The 18,270-nt window shown below is 38.8% G+C and overlaps 1 protein-coding gene and 1 long non-coding RNA gene across 4 annotated transcripts in view; one reads left to right on the top strand and one right to left on the bottom strand.

The window, feature by feature from the left end:
- LOC128688468 (shootin-1-like) overlaps window positions 1–13,412 on the top strand; it is a 187,753-nt gene extending 174,341 nt beyond the window's left edge. For all 3 annotated transcript variants that reach the window (XM_070084700.1, XM_070084699.1, XM_070084701.1), the window contains one exon: window positions 12,541–13,412. In XM_070084700.1, coding sequence (XP_069940801.1) covers window positions 12,541–13,286 — 746 coding nt within the window. In that variant the 3' untranslated portion in view covers window positions 13,287–13,412. The remainder of the gene's footprint in view (window positions 1–12,540) is intronic.
- LOC138852646 (uncharacterized) overlaps window positions 2,362–18,270 on the bottom strand; it is a 405,614-nt gene continuing 389,705 nt past the window's right edge. The window contains exons 3-4 of the long non-coding RNA XR_011391969.1: window positions 5,118–5,244; window positions 2,362–3,614 (exon numbers count right to left, since the gene is read on the bottom strand). This is a non-coding gene — a long non-coding RNA (uncharacterized lncRNA). The remainder of the gene's footprint in view (window positions 3,615–5,117; window positions 5,245–18,270) is intronic.

Here is an 18,270-nt window from a genome sequence, read left to right as displayed (position 1 = left end):
ACAAACTAAAAGTTTATTTAAATCCATTTTTTTTTTTAAATATAATGCAGGGGGAATTGTGTGCGTAGATAAATACATGCTTATGAAATCCATATTTTACCCAGGACTACCTAGGCAAATCAATCCTTTGGTTTTAAATTTGCATCTTTGTGACTGTTATACAGTGAAACTTGCATTGTTCATTGACATCAAGAGAGAGACCATGTCACAGACAAATAATATATTATTTCATTGATGGCCTTTTTTTTTTTTGTTTTGTTTTACTGCGTCATGTGACTTATTCTGAGCGCCTCTGCAAAGACATTGATTACGTACGAGTGATGGTGAAAGTGATGAATGATGAAAGTTTTTTTTATCTTTGGGTCACCCTGCCTCAGTGGGAAATGACCGACATGTTTAAAAAAAAAAATACTGTGCACTTGGTGTGCTGCTAACTAATGTAGAGCCATAAGTAAGTAAACTGGCACTTGTAGTCTTCAATACCTCATATCTGCAGTTATTTTCAAGACTTCAGTAAATTCTGACAAGTTGACTGTTGGTCAAAAATGTGAACATATTCTTTGCTCACATCTCTCGAGGCAGTAGATGCCAAAACTGGAAAATGTACAGAGGTTAGTTACCATCCACATAAAAAAAAACTAAACTAGGTCATTAGTTTGTTTCTGATGATTCATCCAAAGTTGATTGTTTGGAATATGGAACATGTTTTCCATGCATAAATGGAGATTGTTTCTGAGCAACAATATTTCATAGATAATTTACTATATATAAAGGGAAGGGGGACAAGAGAGATTGTAAAAATTATAGGGGAATAAGTTTACCGAGTATACCAGGTTAAGTGTACAGTAGGGTTATTATTGAAAGAATTAGAGGTAAGACAGAGTAGGATTGCAGATGAACAAGGAGGCTTTAGAATGTGAACAGTATTTAGATAAAGGTAGGGAAGTTTTCATTGCATTTATGGCTGAAGAGGGGTTGTTGAGGTGGTTCAGTCATTTAGAGAATTGAACAAATTAGAATGACTTGGAGAACGTATAAATCTGTAGGGAAAAGAAGGCGAGGTAAGGGTCATCCTAGGAAAGGCTGGAAGGAGGGGTAAGGGAGGTTTTGTGGGTGAGAGGCTTGGACTTCCAGCAAGTGTGTGTGAGCATGTTAGATAGAGTGAATGGAGACGTATGGGTTTTGGGACCTGATGAGCTGTTGGAGTTTGAGCAGGGTAATATTTTCTGAAGAGATTCAGGGAAACCAATTAGCCAGACTCGAGTCCTGGAAGTGGGAAGTACAGTGCCTGCACTTTAAAGGAGGGGCTTGGGATATTGGCCATTTGGAGTGACAGCTAAATTGTTGTATCCGAGTTCCTCTGCAAAGACAGTGATTATGATGGTGAAAGTGTTGAATGATGAAAGTTTTTTTCTTTCTTTTTGGGTCATCCTGCCTCGGTGGGAAACGGCTGACGTGTTTAAAAAAAAAAAAAGAGTATAACCCACCTGCATGTACAAGTCAAACCTTGACTTTTTAGTCTTCTCAAGGGAAGTTCCTTGATGCTGGTAAGGGGGCTCTTTATCTAGGGAATTGGATCTGGTCTCCAATTCCCTGAATTTAAGCCTGAATGCCTTCCATCTTTCCCTCACAGATGCTGTATCGTCCCTGTGGGTTTTGCACTCCCTCAGGATGATAATAATTGACTTTGTTAACAAACCCTTAGTTTTTCATATATGTTACATATAAATCTCTTTGTTTTTGAGGAACTTCAAAATGGGTCATGTGGTTCTGATACAAAGTATATTCTACACATAATTTAGAAAAAGTACAGGGAACAGTGCCAAAAACTTTGTAATATTTGTGACTAAACCAGCAATACATAGTCATCCCAAACACTGGATAAACATAATAAAGAACTGCAATAGACATTCCTCATGCTAGGCAGATTCTTCTCTAACTCAATAATTACATAAAAATAGAGGTGCACTGCAATAAGTCCACTGGCCCATAATAGGCAGGGTCTAGTCACATTCAGTAAGTTGTATGGTAGAAATATGTAGGTTTAATATTTACTTTGTTTATTGGTAGTTATCCATGCCTAGTTTGCATCAACATGACAAGAGGGTGCAACTCCCCTTCCTGTAACTTATTTCACCCTGAGCCAGCAAATAAAACCCCCCTAAATTCCATCAATATAATGACATTCGTCTTTGAAAACAGGGTCTAAAGCCGTCAACAAACAAAATTCGTTACATCAAGGGACTGCTCATGGAGTCAAATGCAATGTTTACAGCATTCAAAGAGACCCACATAAAGGATCATTTTGACAACGAAATATGGATCCCAGGTTATAACCTATTCTCCCTGTACTCCCTGGAATGCAGGTGGGAGAGATACACGATTATATACACCTGGAAAATCCTAGAGGGACTAGTACCGAACTTGCACACAAAAATCACTCTCAACGAAAGCAAAAGACTCGGCAGACGATGCAACATCCCCCCCCCCATGAAAAGCAGGGGTGTCACTAGCACGTTAAGAGACAATACAATAAGTGTCAGGAGCCCAAGACTGTTCAACTGCCTCCCAGCATACGTAAGGGGGATTACCAATAGACCCCTGGCTGCCTTCAAGCAGGCACTGGACAAGCACTTTAAGTCGGCACCTGACCAGCCGGGCTGTGGCTCGTACGTTGGATTGCGTGCAGCCAGCAGTAACAGTCTGGTTGATCAGGCTCTGATCCACCAGGATGCCTGGTCACAGACCGGGCCACAGGAGCGTCGACCCCCGGAACTCTCTCCAGGTAAACTCTAGGTATTCAGATGCGACAGACTAAACAGGCAACAAGGAGGGGAGGGGGGTTGGCTTGTACATCACAGAATCGCTCATTTGCTCAGAACTATTAAACACCTCAAATGATGTATGTAGTTGAAGTTTTGGCAGTAATGATTGAAAACCAAAACCTTGTCATTGTGGTTGTATACAAGCCTCTGGATGCAACTTCCCAGCAGTTCCAGGAGCAGCTTTTGAAAATTGACCACTGTCTGGAAAATCTCCCAACTCTTGCCCCAAACATCTTGCTACTGGGAGATTTCAACTTGAGACACCTCAAATGTAGGAGTGTAGCAAATATTTTAGCACAGATCACCCCAGGAAGCAGCTTTGATGAAAAACACACATACACGAGCTATTAAATCTCTGCACCAAATTCACATTAAACCAACAAATATTAGAGCCTACAAGACTAAAAAATATGCTGGACCTCATCTTCACTAACAACAACAGTCAGATACGTAATATAAAAGACAATACGCTCAGATCACAACATAATAGAGGTACAGACATGTATGCATTGGGCTCCTGACCAGCAAAATGTGATCAGTCATGAGGGTGTCTTCACAAAATTCAACTTCAGTAAGAACAAGTCAACCATGTCCTAAAAGAAACAAGCTGGGAAGATATCCTAAACCCAGATTTGAACCTTTGCCTAGAAAAAATAAACTCTGTGGTTCTTGAGATCTGCTCAAGGCACATTCCATTAAGAAAAAAAAAATGTAAACCAGAAAGAGATGCTCCCTATACAGACGAAGGCGAAGTGTCACAGAGCTGCTGAGAGGGGCCAATACGTACATCTGAAATACAAAGGAAGGTACTGGTCAATGAAATTGCAAATATCAAACTTAAGCTGAAGGAATCTTTCAGGAGACAAAAATTGCAGGAAGAACTAAAAGCCCTAAAGAAAATTTAAAAAAAAAAAATTATTTCTTCTCTTATGCCAAATCTAAGGAAAAAAACATCCAGTATTAGGCCCCTGCTTAGGCAAGATGGGACATACACAGACGACAGCCAAGAAATGAGCGAGATACTAAAGTCCCAGACTAAGGGTCGACAATCCAAATGAATTCTTTATGAACGAGACCCAAAATTTGGTCATCTCAAAAATCTCAGATATTATCCTAACACCACAAGACTTCGAAAAGGCAATAAATGACATGCCCATGCACTTTGCCCCAGGCCCTGACTCTTGGAACTCCAGTTCATCAAGAGCTGCAAGAAGCCCCTGTCATATGCCTTCAGCATTCTATGGAGAGGGAGCATGGACACAAGGGTCATCACACTCACTAAAAACAACAGACATAGCCCCACTCTACAAAGGTGGAAGTAAAGCAGTTGCAAAGAACTACAGACTGATAGCACTAACATCCCATATCATAATCTTTGAAAGGGTTGAACATTAAAATGGTATAAAATACCGACAGGTTGTTAGGTAAGACACATATGCAACAGTTAGGTATCTTTATTATGAAACGTTTCGCCTACACAGTAGGCTTCTTCAGTCAAGTACAGAAAAGTTGATAGAAGCAGAAGATACTTGAAGACGATGTAATCAGTCCATCACCCTTAAAGTTTTGAGGTGGTCAGTCCCTCAGTCTGGAGAAGAGCATTGTTCCATAGTATGAAACAATATGGAGAAGAAGTGACAGGATGGAGCTTTTTATAGTGCCAAGAGGTTTCATACTATGGAACAATGCTCTTCTCCAGACTGAGGGACTGACCACCTCAAAACTTTAAGGGTGATGGACTGATTACATCGTCTTCAAGTATCTTCTGCTTCTATCAACTTTTCTGTACTTGACTGAAGAAGCCTACTGTGTAGGCGAAACGTTTCATAATAAAGATACCTAACTGTTGCATATGTGTCTTACCTAACAACCTGTCGGTATTTTATACCATTTTAATGTTCAATCTGTCAGACACTGCAACACAAGGGTATCTTGGTACAGACCTGCAATCAACTTCGACAACTTCCACTAGTGAGAGGGGCTGGATTTGAGAGGGACCTGACCTCTCAACATCTGAGTTCTTACCTCTCCTAGTGGCCTACGTCTCACCTCTTGGCGCTATAAAAAGCTCCATCCTGTCACTTCTTCTCCATATTGTTTCATACTATGGAACAATGCTCTTCTCCAGACTGAGGGACTGACCACCTCAAAACTTTAAGGGTGATGGACTGATTACATCGTCTTCAAGTATCTTCTGCTTCTATCAACTTTTCTGTACTTGACTGAAGAAGCCTACTGCGTAGGCGAAACGTTTCATAATAAAGATACCTAACTGTTGCATATGTGTCTTACCTTTGAAAGGGTTCTAAGAAGCATGACTGCGAACCACCTAGATACCCATCGGCTACACAACACGGGTTTAGAGGAGGTTGCTCCTGCCTGTCCCAGCTACTGGACCACTATGACAAGGTCCTAGATGCTGTAGAGGATAAATAAAATAAAGATGTATACACAGACTTTGCAAAAGCTTTCGACAAGTGTGACCGTAGTATAATAGCACACAAAATGTGTGATAAATGAATAACAGGAAAAATTGGTAGATGGATCTATAACTTCCTGACAAATACAACAAAGAGTAATAGTAAACAGAATAAAGTTTGAGACAGCTGCAGAGAAAAGCTCTATTCCACAAGGCACAGTACTCACTCCCATTCTATTCCTCATCCTCATATCTGACAGAGATGTAAGCCATAGCTCCATGTCTTCCTTTGTGGATGACACCTGAATTTCTATGACTGACCTCTATCGAAGACACTGCAAGACTCCAACCGGACATCAACCAAATCTTCAAATGGGCCACTCAAAACAATATGAAGTTCAATGAAGAGAAATTTCAACTATATACAGTGGACCCCCGGTTAACGATATTTTTTCACTCCAGAAGTATGTTCAGGTGCCAGTACCGACCGAATTTGTTCCCATAAGAAATATTGTGAAGTAGATTAGTCCATTTCAGACCCCCAAACATACACGTACAAACGCACTTACATAAATACACTTACATAATTGGTCACATTCGGAGGTAATCGTTATGCGGGGGTCCACTGTACTCAGATATGGAAAACTTGAGGAAATTAAAACTATCAGGGTATACAATAAACTAACCATACAATAGAGCAAAAAAGTAATGTGAAGGACCAGGGAGTGATAATGTATCTACCACATCTGCTAGGAAAATGATAGGATGGATAATGAGAACCTTCAAAACTAGGGATGCCAAGCCCATGATGATTCTCTTCAAATTGCTTGTTCTCTCTAGGCTAGAATACTGCTGTACTCTAACTACCCCCTTCAAGACAGGCAAAATTGCTGACCTGGAGAGTGTCCAAAGAACTTTCATGGCAAACTTAAGTATGATAAGGCACTAAAATTACTGGGAACGGTTGAAGTCCCTCGATTTGTATTCCCAGAAATGCAGGCGAGAGAGATACATGATAATATACACTTGGAAAATCCTAGAGGGATTAGTACCAAACTTGCACATGAAAATCACTCCCTATGAAAGCAAAACACTCAGCAGGAGATGCAACATTTCCCAATGAAAAGCAGGGGTTCCATGAATACACAGAGACAACACTAAGTGTCAGGGGCCCAAGACTGTTCAACTGCCTCCCAGCATACATAAGGGGGATTAACAATAGACCCCTGGCTGTCTTCAAGGCACTGGACAGGCACCTAAAGTCAGTACCTGACCAGCTGGGCTGTGGTTCATACATCAATTTGTGTGTGGCCAGCAGTAACAGCCTGGTTGATCAGACCCTGATCCAACGTGAGGCCTGGTCTCAGACCGAGCCACAGGGGTGTTGACTCCCCGAAACCCTCTCCAGGTATAAGCCAAGGAGGAGATTAGGGGAAGGGTATTTGATATCCCTCTGTCTTCTTTCCTTTGAGTTACCTTTCTTCCCTACACTATATTAAACAGTAATAATGTTTACAGTAGACTGTTAATTAAGAAGTGCTCTTTTAATACTTTTCAAGACAAGACAGTTGAAAAATAGCAGCATTTTCGATGAAGTCATGTTTATTTAGGATGGCATAAATTTATGGGAAAATATGGCACATCACTGGTTCTTTCTGCTCTGTTTTGCAGTCAGCCTACAGGCAAGGCCAGTGATTCATGATTCACATTTCCTGTTAAACAAATGACAAAATATTGATCAGCCATGAGGATGGGTAAAAAGGGAAGGTCTAGTACACCCCTTCCTCCCCACACAGTTACTCTTTCCCTGTCATGTGCTGCATGTTCAGACACCTAATACCCTCACTTTTATCAGTGAGAGTTTTCAGAGCATATGCAGAGTTCTGTTTTTATTAAATATATTCATTTGTGGTTATAGGAGGGTGGGTGTGAATTAGAAGAATGATAAGGTAAAGAGGGTGGTAAGGGAGAAGAAATTAGCATATGAGAGGTTTTTGCAATGGATAGAGGGAGTTTAAACCTTTCAGGGTCGAGAGGGCCTCTCCTAAACTTGTTCTCAGGGTTGAAAATTTTTCAGGGAAAAAAAAAATGATTTTTTCTTATGAAATGATAGAGAATCTTTTCCCGATCATAATGACACCAAAAGTATGAAATTTGATGGAAAACTTAAGGAATTACGCTCTCACAAAGTTAGCGGTCTCACCGACGTTTATGCACCGGCGATTTCGCCAACTTTGAGCCCTATTTTCGGCCAATTTCTCTGTACTAGTCGACAAAAATCATATTTACTTCGCTAAAACTCCATTTTTTCTATTGAATGAGTAAAAAAAAAACACCCATTTACCAATTTCAACTATCCAATAAAGTGGTTAGAAATTGGCAATTTTGCCAGTTTCACACAAATTTCAGAAGATGCCAGTTTCCAAATAGGGTCCAGAATAAACAAGAAAGACATTCCTGGCACTAAAATAACATTTCCTCTGTTTGTTAGTCAAATCCCCAGGCCCCTCTTATATTCCTTTGGCTTTCCACTTTCAATTTTTATTCTTACAAAAAATAGAAAATTTACTGTTATGCAGACTGCTGCATTAGTGTAGAAATGGTATGAATAATATCAGCGCACTTGTGAAAGAATATTAGACTCACCAGTTGACGTGTATTGGACGGTTGGCATGATTTATTTACTTTTGAACTTCGGTGAAAATCGAACATTTCTGCTACTTTGAGCTCAATTTCAAGGTACTTTTCATTGTGAAACCAATCAAAATCATCTCAATTTCTGTAATATATCTTCTATTCTATAAAATGAGACCAGGAAAACTAGACTACAACCATAAATACCATACGAAAATACAGTGCAAAGTTGCTGTTTTAATCCAAAAACACGGTCAAAGTTTTTTTTTTTTCTCATTACGCACTGTGTGCTGCAGGATTTTTTTTTATACTGCGCATACTGACCACATAGACCCATTCTTTCATATGTAGGCCTACCAGCTTTCTCTTGCTAGATTTTAAGGCGCTAGAATTTAGGCGTTCTAGTACGTCAATAACCCTGGTGCGTAAGCCGTACTAGTACGTCAAAAACCCTGAAAGGGTGGCGAAGGATTGCAGAAAAACGAGAGAATGGGCAAGCCTTTAACCCTTTGAGGGTTTCAGCCGTACTAGTACGGCTTACGTCCCAGGGTTTTTGACGTACTAGTACGCCTAAATTCTAGCGCCTTCAAATCTAGTGGGAGAAAGCTGGTAGGCCTACATATGAAAGAATGGGTCTATGTGGTCAGTGTGTGCAGTATAAAAAAAATCCTGCAGCACACAGTGCATAATGAGAAAAAAAAAAACTTCGACCGTGTTTTTGGAATAAAACAGCGACTTTGCACTGTATTTTCGTATGGTATTTATTGTTGTATTCTAGTTTTCTTGGTCTCATTTTATAGAATGGGAGACATATTACAGAAATTGAGATGATTTTGACTGGTTTTACAATGAAAAGTACCTTGAAATTGAGCTCAAAGTAGCAGAAATGTTCGATTTTTACCGAAGTTCAAAAGTAAACAAATCATGCCAAGTGTCCAATACACGTCAACTGGTGACTCTAATATTCTTTCACAAGTGCGCTGATATTATTCATACCATTTCTACACTAATGCAGCAGTCTGCATAACAGTAAATCTTCTATTTTTTGTAAGAATAAAAATTGAAAGTGGAAAGCCAAAGAAATATAAGAGGGGCCTGGGGATGTGACTAACGAACAGAGGAAATGTTATTTTAGTGCCAGGAATGTCTTTCTTGTTTATTTTGGACCCTATTTGGAAATTGGCAAAATTGCTAAATTCTGACCACTGTATTGGATAGTTGAAATCAGTAAATGGGTGGTTTCTTGTACTCATTCAACAAAAAAATGGAGTTCTAGAGAAATAGTTATGATTTTTGTCGACTAGTACACTGGAATTGGCCGAAAATAGGGCTCAAATTGGGCAAAATCGCCGATGCGTAAACATCGAGACCGCTAACTTCGCGAGAGCATAATTCCGTAAGTTTTCCATCAAATTTCATACTTTTGGTGTCATTATGATCGGGAAAAGATTATCTTTTCATAAGAAAAAATAATTTTTTTTTTTTTTAAATTTGGCCGACCCTGAGAACAAGTCTCGGAGAGGGCCTGTCGACCCTCAAAGGGTTAAGAGTAAATTCTGGTGAGAATAAGATACTGTTTTGGAGAGAGAAATAAGGTGAAGAAACCTGGAGAGCAAATGAATCTAGCAGTTAAAAATGAGAGAAGGTATTGTCAGACAGGGATGTGGAGATACTGGAGAGATGAGGATACTTTGAAAAGCTGTTGAATGTTAGTGACAAAGGGGAAGTGGTGGTTTCATGCATGGACCAGGGAGGGATGACATAGGAGCGAGGAGGAGGCTGCAGAAGGTAAAATTAAAGGGGATACAGCAGTTGGGATAGATGGAATTAAAGTAGAGATGTTAAAAAGCAGGTGTTGGAGTGGTTGTTCAGTATGTGCATAAAAGAAGGTATCAAAGGATTGACAGAGCATGCAAAGCTCCCTAGTACAGGTTGGCCATAATTAATCCGGCATCATTGGGACATGTAATGTGCTGGATTACAGAGTGGTTAGGTTCAAATACACTTAATTAACCTATCACTAGAGACTGCTTCATCTTCCTCATTTTCATCACTGCTTTCTCCTGCTGTGGATTTACAACCATCTGCACAATTTCTGAGTCTGTATAATGATGGAATTTGAGTCAGTATAACAATGAAATTTGAAATTATGCTAGCTGAAATTAGTGCTGGATTACTGATAGGTAGGATATGTGTAGACCAAGTATTTACACTGAAGCACATAAGGGCAAGGCATTTTGCTCATCACTAGAGCAGCAAACCAGAAACCAGTCACAGGATGTTCTTTGCATTGATATTTGCACTACTTGCTATTAATGGGAGAAAAGTGAAATAGTCCTGGAGCCTTCCACTCTCTGTATTGGGCCCAGCATGAGCTGTTTAAATGAGCATGGTTGTAGTATGGATATAAAGAAAACACTGATTATGAATGAAAAGAGCCTAAATGTCCTAGTGCTAAGTGAAACAAAGGTAAGAATGAGTGAAGTGCTGGAGAGTGGAAACTCCTGCCACAGCATCACATAATACTCACCACTTTCATGAGGCCTGGTCACAGACCAGGCCATGGGGGCATTGACCCCCAGAACTCTCTCCAGGTAATTGCCTTGCCACACTACAGTCCACACCCCTTCCTCTTTTCCCCTACCATCTTCCCTTCAGACATCCCACTACCCCTTACCATCCCCCTCTCCTCCACTTCATGCCACACCCCTCTTTTTGACAGTCCAACTACTGTTTGCCCCTACACATCTGTACTGCACTGTATACAGTGGGTTAGGTTCCAGACCACCACTGTAAGATGAATATCGTCTTAAGAGTGAATTGCAGCTTGCTTGCTTTTTTTTTTTTTTACTTGCCAGTGCATATAAAAGCCTAAGACCACGTTAACACACTCATTAAGTGCACAACAGCATTACACCTAAAAAAAAGATGCACATATACTGTAAACAGACTGTATAAAACAAAATGGTGTCAGTCAGCTGATGTGCGCATCACTGCTGAAAATAATCAAATCAAGTTTATTCTCTATAAGGGTTACAATGTGCGGTTTACAGAATTTGGATATTGTGTGGTTTACATGTTATAAAATACTAATTACAGTGGGGGCCACTAGGACACCTAGCATGGCTAGGGATTTTGGGCAGACTTAGATTAATTCTTAACATTAAATCCTTACAGATTATGGTATTAAGGCTAGGTGACTACATTATAATTTGTGAGTTTAGCTATGTGAATGCTTTTGTTTTGGCACAATACAAAGTGTCTATATTGGAGTATCATAGGAAAACTTATGACTAGTTAGGATTCATTATTTTAAGATTAAGATTAGTGTTTCTGTGTTTATAGTCAGTGGGTGAGTGAGTGTAATTGTGAACCACCAGGTGGTTATCATGTAGTTAGTTGTCGGGGTGTATCAGGGAGATAAGATGTTTTCTAACTGTAGTTTTGAAAGTGATGAGTGTGTCTGCAGTTCTAGAGTTTTCAGGTAGGGTGTTCCAGATTTTAGGTCCTTTGAAATACATTGAATTTTTGTAAAGGTTTAGTCGGACACGGGGAATGTCATAGAGATGTTTGTGTCTGGTGTTATGCCTGTGGATCCTGTCACAACTGTCGATTTATAATACAGTGTCTTTCAAAAAATAGATTCCGAGTTCTGAACACTTGACTCCCACACAATTTCAGGTATGCTTTAGTGTCAAAAGTTGAGGCCCTGCAGTATATAGCAAACTACATACATTTACCTCAGTAGCAAATGAACATATTCTTTTTTTGAGGTACTGTAATAGACAACTTGGAGAGGGAGGCAGATGTGACAGTCTCGTTAGTGCCTGTTAAATATTCTAATCAGTGAAACTAGAATGAATATTAAGCCATTTGTTTGATTAGTTACAGTTCAGAGATAAGGTTGAATAATTATAATAATCAAACCTCAGTGCTAAACCCATAAGGGTCATACAGCACTGTAAAGGGTTGAAGCTTAGAAGAAACATATATAGCTTTCATTTCTGTAATTTAAACAAGTATTAACAATCTAGACAGTTGATTCAAAGCTGTTCGAAATTATATCCACATTATAATAGGTAACAAAATCTGCCAGTATTTTAAATTGGGCAAAGTGAAGATGCTCTCAGAAGATGACAAATTTTTTTGGATTAACTTTACAGGATTAATAACTCAGGATAGCCCAATAAAATTAGTTATTGTGGCTCTTTTTTCATTAAGGTAATCTTTGTTCCTAACCTAGGGTATGACTGACACTAGTCAAAGAGCCCCCAGGTATCTATTTACTGCTAGGTAACAGGGACAGCAGGTGTTAGGAAACCATAACCGTACATTCCACATTGTAGTGGGGTCTTTCATGTTCTCTCAGGTGAGAGCAGAGCACTAACCACTGTGCTACCATCCTACTCCAAACAAGATTATACAGATTCATTCCTTAATTTCATTACTGTTATAGACTAATAACTATACATGCATAATTGTTTTTAATCCTGTTCAGATTTTTTACATCAGCTCCACACCCATGTGGGTTTAATGCTTAGTTTCAATTGTAATATCAGCTCCACTTGGATTTAAAAAATTCCTCCATATTTATCCATTTATTATCCTTATTTTAACTCATTATTTAGCATTCTATGGTCCTTAAATTTAAATTAATTGCAGATGGTGGAAGCAGAGGTGGAATGGATGATCTCATCAATCAAATTAAGCAAGGAGGAGTGAAGCTGAAGTCAACCAAACCTTTTGCAAGTGGATCTGTCAGTAAGAAGACAGATCCTGAGATAAAAGGCAAACCTGCAGATGCCGTACAAGAAATGAAGAGCATTCTAGCGACTATGAAGCGAGGACGTCAAGGCAGGGTAAAACCATCGGCAATATCTCAAGAGTCAAAGTCTCGCAGTTTTACAAAGACAAAGAAGGAAAAGAGAGAATCTACCTCAGAAAAAAGAGCGAAAGAAAAAAGAAAGTCCGATGATGAAAACATCATCAGTGCAATGGATGAGAGTTCTTCAGTTTCACAAACAAAAGAAAACACTCCTGAAGCAAATTCATCATCCCTAGAAGTATCTAAAACTTTAAAAGGCGAGAAGAATGACTTTGCTGAAATTACCAAAATGGCAGAATATACTTCAACAGAAAAAGAAACCAGTGGAACAGAAGACATCACTAAAGCTGAAGAAATACATACACATAAAGATGACACTACAACAACTACCAGTGCATCTTATACTCTAAAGCTAAATAGTCTCTACTTTGGTGCAGACGAATGTTCAAGCCGCGAAAGTACTCCACCAGCTGCAGGAAGTACTGAGAAACTTGAGCAAGAAAATAGGCGTCCTTCTCCAGCTCGAGCAATTTCTTCAACCACCATATTTTTGAGGAGCAGTAGAAGTCCCTCCCAAGAATAATAAACTATAATCCTCAGCACAGTATTAAATTTTAGAACTTGGCTGCAAAAGCAGCTTAGAGATCATGAAAACTACAAATTATGAAACTTATGATTTCATTACTGTCAACAAGAAATTTTAAATTATCATGATGCTTCTCATTTTTTCCAAAAAAGTTACTTCCATTTTTAAAGTGCTTCATAAATGGCTTTGGTCAAACCATTATTAATGATAGATTTTTTTACTTGTGATAATTTTTAAAAGTAAATACAGTATTTATTAAATTTTTTTTTAAATACCCCAAAAATTCAGTATGTAAGCACAATTTTTTTTAGTATTTTCATAATACACTACAGTTACTTTGCTTATTTGATGTGTACAGTAGAGCATGTGCATTATTTATGTCTTTTTTCCCCTGATGAAGAAAGAGTGGAAGCTAGGCCTATGAAGCAACTTTGTTAGCAATGAGTTATGATCCCCTCCCCTTCCTGTTTACCCCTCAGTCCCACACACGGTTTGCATTCCCAAAAAAACACTTGCAAAGCAAATTTTCCTAATTTTTCTTTTTTTTATTTTGTAAATTAGAGTACAATATGATGCAAGATACATTCCATTAAAAAATTCTTTGTAGATGAATGGTTCAGAGAACCGACATGTTGATAAATTAGACACATGTGCAACTCTTGGGTATCTTTATTGAGGAAACGTTTCGCCACACAGTGGCTTCATCAGTCCATACAAAGGAGAATCTTGAAGAACAGGAGGAGAATGAGGTAATCAGTCCCTCAACCTTGAGTCGATGTGGTCAGTCCATCAATCTTGAATAGAATACGGCATACGTGCTGAGAAGGAGCTTATAAACCGTTGGCAGGAGAGGTGAAGCAGTCATAGGTCGTGTAACATTTGTTCAATGTTGAAGTAGGTCGTGCCCAAGAATTAGGCAAGCGAAGAATTCCCAAGTATTAAGCAACTTCTTGGGATCTTAATACTTGGGAATTCTTCGCTTGCCTAATTCTTGGGCACGACCTACTTCAACATTGAACAAATGTTACACGACCTATGACTGCTTCACCTCTCCTGCCAACGGTTTATAAGCTCCTTCTCAGCACGTATGCCGTATTCTATTCAAGATTGATGGACTGACCACATCGACTCAAGGTTGAGGGACTGATTACCTCATTCTCCTCCTGTTCTTCAAGATTCTCCTTTGTATGGACTGATGAAGCCACTGTGTGGCGAAACGTTTCCTCAATAAAGATACCCAAGAGTTGCACATGTGTCTAATTTATCAAAAAATTCTTTGATGAATTTTTTTTTAACACACCAGCTGTCTTCCACCAAGGTAGGCTGACTCGAAAAGAAACCCTTTAAATCACTGTCTAGCCGGCATTACAATATTCCCATCCCTCCTTCAGAGTGTAGGCACTGTATTTCTCACTTCCAGTTAACAGATTTCCCTAATCCCTTAATGTTACCTTACTCACATTTCAACAGCATACTGTCATAAAAACAGTTTTTGGTATTTAGTACCTCTGAATCAGCCTGGTCAGTTTTTGACCATTGGTAAAAATTAATTTGATATTAAGCACATTTTGGTATTATGGCTACTACTAAAGCTTTCATTGGTGACTTGCATAAATTTCACCTTTTATCCTGGATCTCGGAGTCTACCCACCTGTTCTGTGTTCCTCTACTTTCCTAAACAATCTTCTGTGTGGAACTCTTATCAAAAGTTGAAGGTGTGTGGTAGTAGATGTATGTAGTACAAAGAGACATAACTGTCACTATGTTTATTAGAAGGATCATTCTATTATTGACTCACTACCTGACTTGGACTTGCATTTTCTAATCATCACTTGGTTATAGCTGCCTTTTTCAATCTTCAGAAGATGAAGATACTGACTAGCATTACCACATCTTAACCCAGGCCCTTTCTTGTAGCCAATAAGGCTACAGAACTTTTTTTTCTGGTGTTCTAGCACAAGTCATTGACAACTATTCCTCTCATCGCAGCGCTGTATAGCCCTTGTGGCTTAGCGTTTCTTTTTTATTATAATAATAATAATATTCCTCTTATCATCTTTCCTGAAAACGAAGGGGTGCTTTAAGGTTGTAGCTTTTGCACTACTTTTGTCGTCTGTGGCTTAATTGCAACTTAATTGTTGACTTTGCTATTATGCTGGTACAGATGTTTGGCTCATGAAGACAATTACAGCGAGCCACTGAGTGCTTCCAGATGGGCATTTGCACACTGCATCAGGTTATGTCCAAGATGCCCAGTTATTCTGCACTGCTTAGTATTCCTTTATAGATCCTTTATTCCCATCTTAAATCTGTAGGCCACCTTTTGTCATGAAAACTTCAGATAGCCTCTTTCAACACTGTCATGGCATATTAAATCTACTCTTTTTATTTTTCTAAATGCCAAAGTTCTCAGCAAAATAAAAAAAAAAAAAATTGGACTTAAAATGCCAAGAGACACTCCTCTGCTTTCATTTGACCTTAATCTTATCTAGGCTGCATAATGGAGATCAGTTATACTACTATGCCTCCTTAATTTCTCTCTCAAGGCTGGATGCCTATCAATCATCTGGATTATGTATGTTTGGTAATGCTTTTGGTGCTCCTTGCCATGAAATGCTTAATGTTCTTTACAGGATTGCTATAATACCTACTGCCTTCATCACAATGTTTACTTATTCTGTAACTTGCCTGTTTCTCAGATGTTGGTAATCCAATAATTATCATCTAGTTCTTCCTTACCATAGTCCTTTTATGTTTATCTCCACATTTAAACTTGCAAATTCCCTTTCTGTATCATTTTTTTTTTTTTATCACCACAGCAGCACTGTATTAACCTTAAGGGTAAGGCACTTCGAGTAGCATTCCCGCCTTCCACCCTTTGGATTACATTCTTTCCTGATAATTTCTAAGTGCTCTGCTATATTTTGTGTATTGTGATGACTCACATTTGCAGTTACTGAACACTGCTTACCAAGAGTCTGCCAGTATTTTACTATAAAGTTGCCTCACTTGCTGCAACCTTCATGTTGCTAAAATATCTTCATTATTTCTATTTCTTAAGGTGATTTCCAGGCCATCCAGTCTTTAAATTCTTCTCATTTCTTTATATTGTAAAGTGTGTTGTCTTGTCTGTTGTAGTAAATAAGTTATTCTGCTTAGGACTTCCATCATTCTGGTATTTTGGGTAATGAACTTGCATACTCAGTAGTTTAGATACAAACTCCCACAAGCCCTTACCCCTTTCAGATTTTTATCTGTTGTTTGCCCAGCACATATTAGATTGTTGCCAATGTCACTGTATCCTGATGACAGCCAAACAACTGTTCTTTATAAAACTACACCTGGGTTTCTGTCCATTCTCACTTTGTCACTAGGAGCTGTGAGAGACAATTGTCTCTCAGTGACTGACAGTGCCAGGTCCACTCATGATCATCTCGGGTATGGTTACTGTACTCTGCAAAGTTTGCTAGGTTATCACAAAACATCTTTATACAACAGATAAATGTTCATAAGAGTATTTCATCCATTTTTTGTCTCTTATTTTCATGCTTTGTTGTATTTATTCTGTCAGACCTCTTCTCTGAATGTGCCATCTTTATACTGGTGTGTCTACGGTTTTTTATTAAAGATTTCTTTGTTACATCATCCTTATTGACATCTTGTCCTATCTTAAGACAAGGTTTTTTTCGTATTTTTAACCTGGAAGGCTAGCCACCCAGGATCACCCAATAAAGTCAATGCATCACTGGGGACTATCTGTCTTATTTTCTTTGGACTCCTTTAATTCATCTTCTCCTCTGTGGTGCATCTCACAACAATCTACTAACACCCAAGCACCTTCTTACTGTTAGGCAAATGTGGGCAGCAGGTGTAAGGAAACATGCCCAACATTTCAGTTATACCAGGGATTGATCCCAGTCCCTCAGTGTGAGAGGTGAGGATGCCAATCTCCTCATGTCTTACAACTGTTGTTTTTCTTAAGATGCACTTTTCTGTTATGTAGTGCTGAATGACCCTCACGGGTTTAGCACCTCTGAATATACTGCTTTATAATTATATTAGGTATAGGCTGCTGAGACTCAAAACCTGGCGAGTGACATTAACACTTATTAAAACGAATTAAGCATTTATTTTGATTTGGTTTCCTAATACCTGTATATCAGATTAATTAAGGGAAACTCTCATTTGGCAACTGCTTGCCTGTAGGTGATATTTTGAAGCATCGAGAAATCATTGATCACATCCAGTATTTGGTGCATACAATCAAAAGGGTGCCACAACCGCCTTTTTTTTTTAAGTACCGGGTATCTCCCACCGAAAGTTTTTCTTTTTACATTTAGTAACTTATACAGAAGGGGTTACTAGCCCATTGCTCTCAGCATTTCAGTCGCCTCTTACGATACGCATGGCTTAAGGAGGAAGGATTCTTTTCCACTTCCCCATGAACAACCACAAATACAATGAGTTAATTAACCCACATACATTGCTACCCTTCAAGTAAAGCGCCAGTGAAGGGCTCTTGGTACAGGGAATGTGAGCTACCCTCCACTTGGATTAAACCTGATTGTCTCCTATCCCTAATTCCCCATGCACTGTATGATCCCCCTATGGGTTTAGCAATTCACATAAATTTAATAATAAATACCCCATTAATCTAAACATTCCAAGCCTGATAGTGTAAGGGAGTTCATGCACTAGAGTAACACAAGCATGCTAGATGGATCAATATACCATCAAACCCCCAAAAAATTCTAAATAAAAATGTCAATGGTTTTTAACCTTATTAGATGTAATGAATAACAGAGAAAGTACCAAAATCTTACCACTGGAAGGGGGCTAAACGTGGTTAAGTTCCAAGGTGATGGCTGTAACTTCATTATCGAATGTAGAATAGTAATTTTTGTTTCTAACCTATGGTTTGAAGGGTCATGGAATTCAATGTTAAAGAAAAAAAAAAAGTTAACTCTTTCAGTGTCTCGGT

Source organism: Cherax quadricarinatus, chromosome 13 (assembly GCF_038502225.1).
Source record: "Cherax quadricarinatus isolate ZL_2023a chromosome 13, ASM3850222v1, whole genome shotgun sequence".
In the NCBI taxonomy this organism is placed as follows: domain Eukaryota; kingdom Metazoa; phylum Arthropoda; class Malacostraca; order Decapoda; family Parastacidae; genus Cherax; species Cherax quadricarinatus.
The sequence above is the reverse complement of the archived record's forward strand: the minus strand, read 5'-3'. Positions and strand labels throughout refer to the sequence as shown.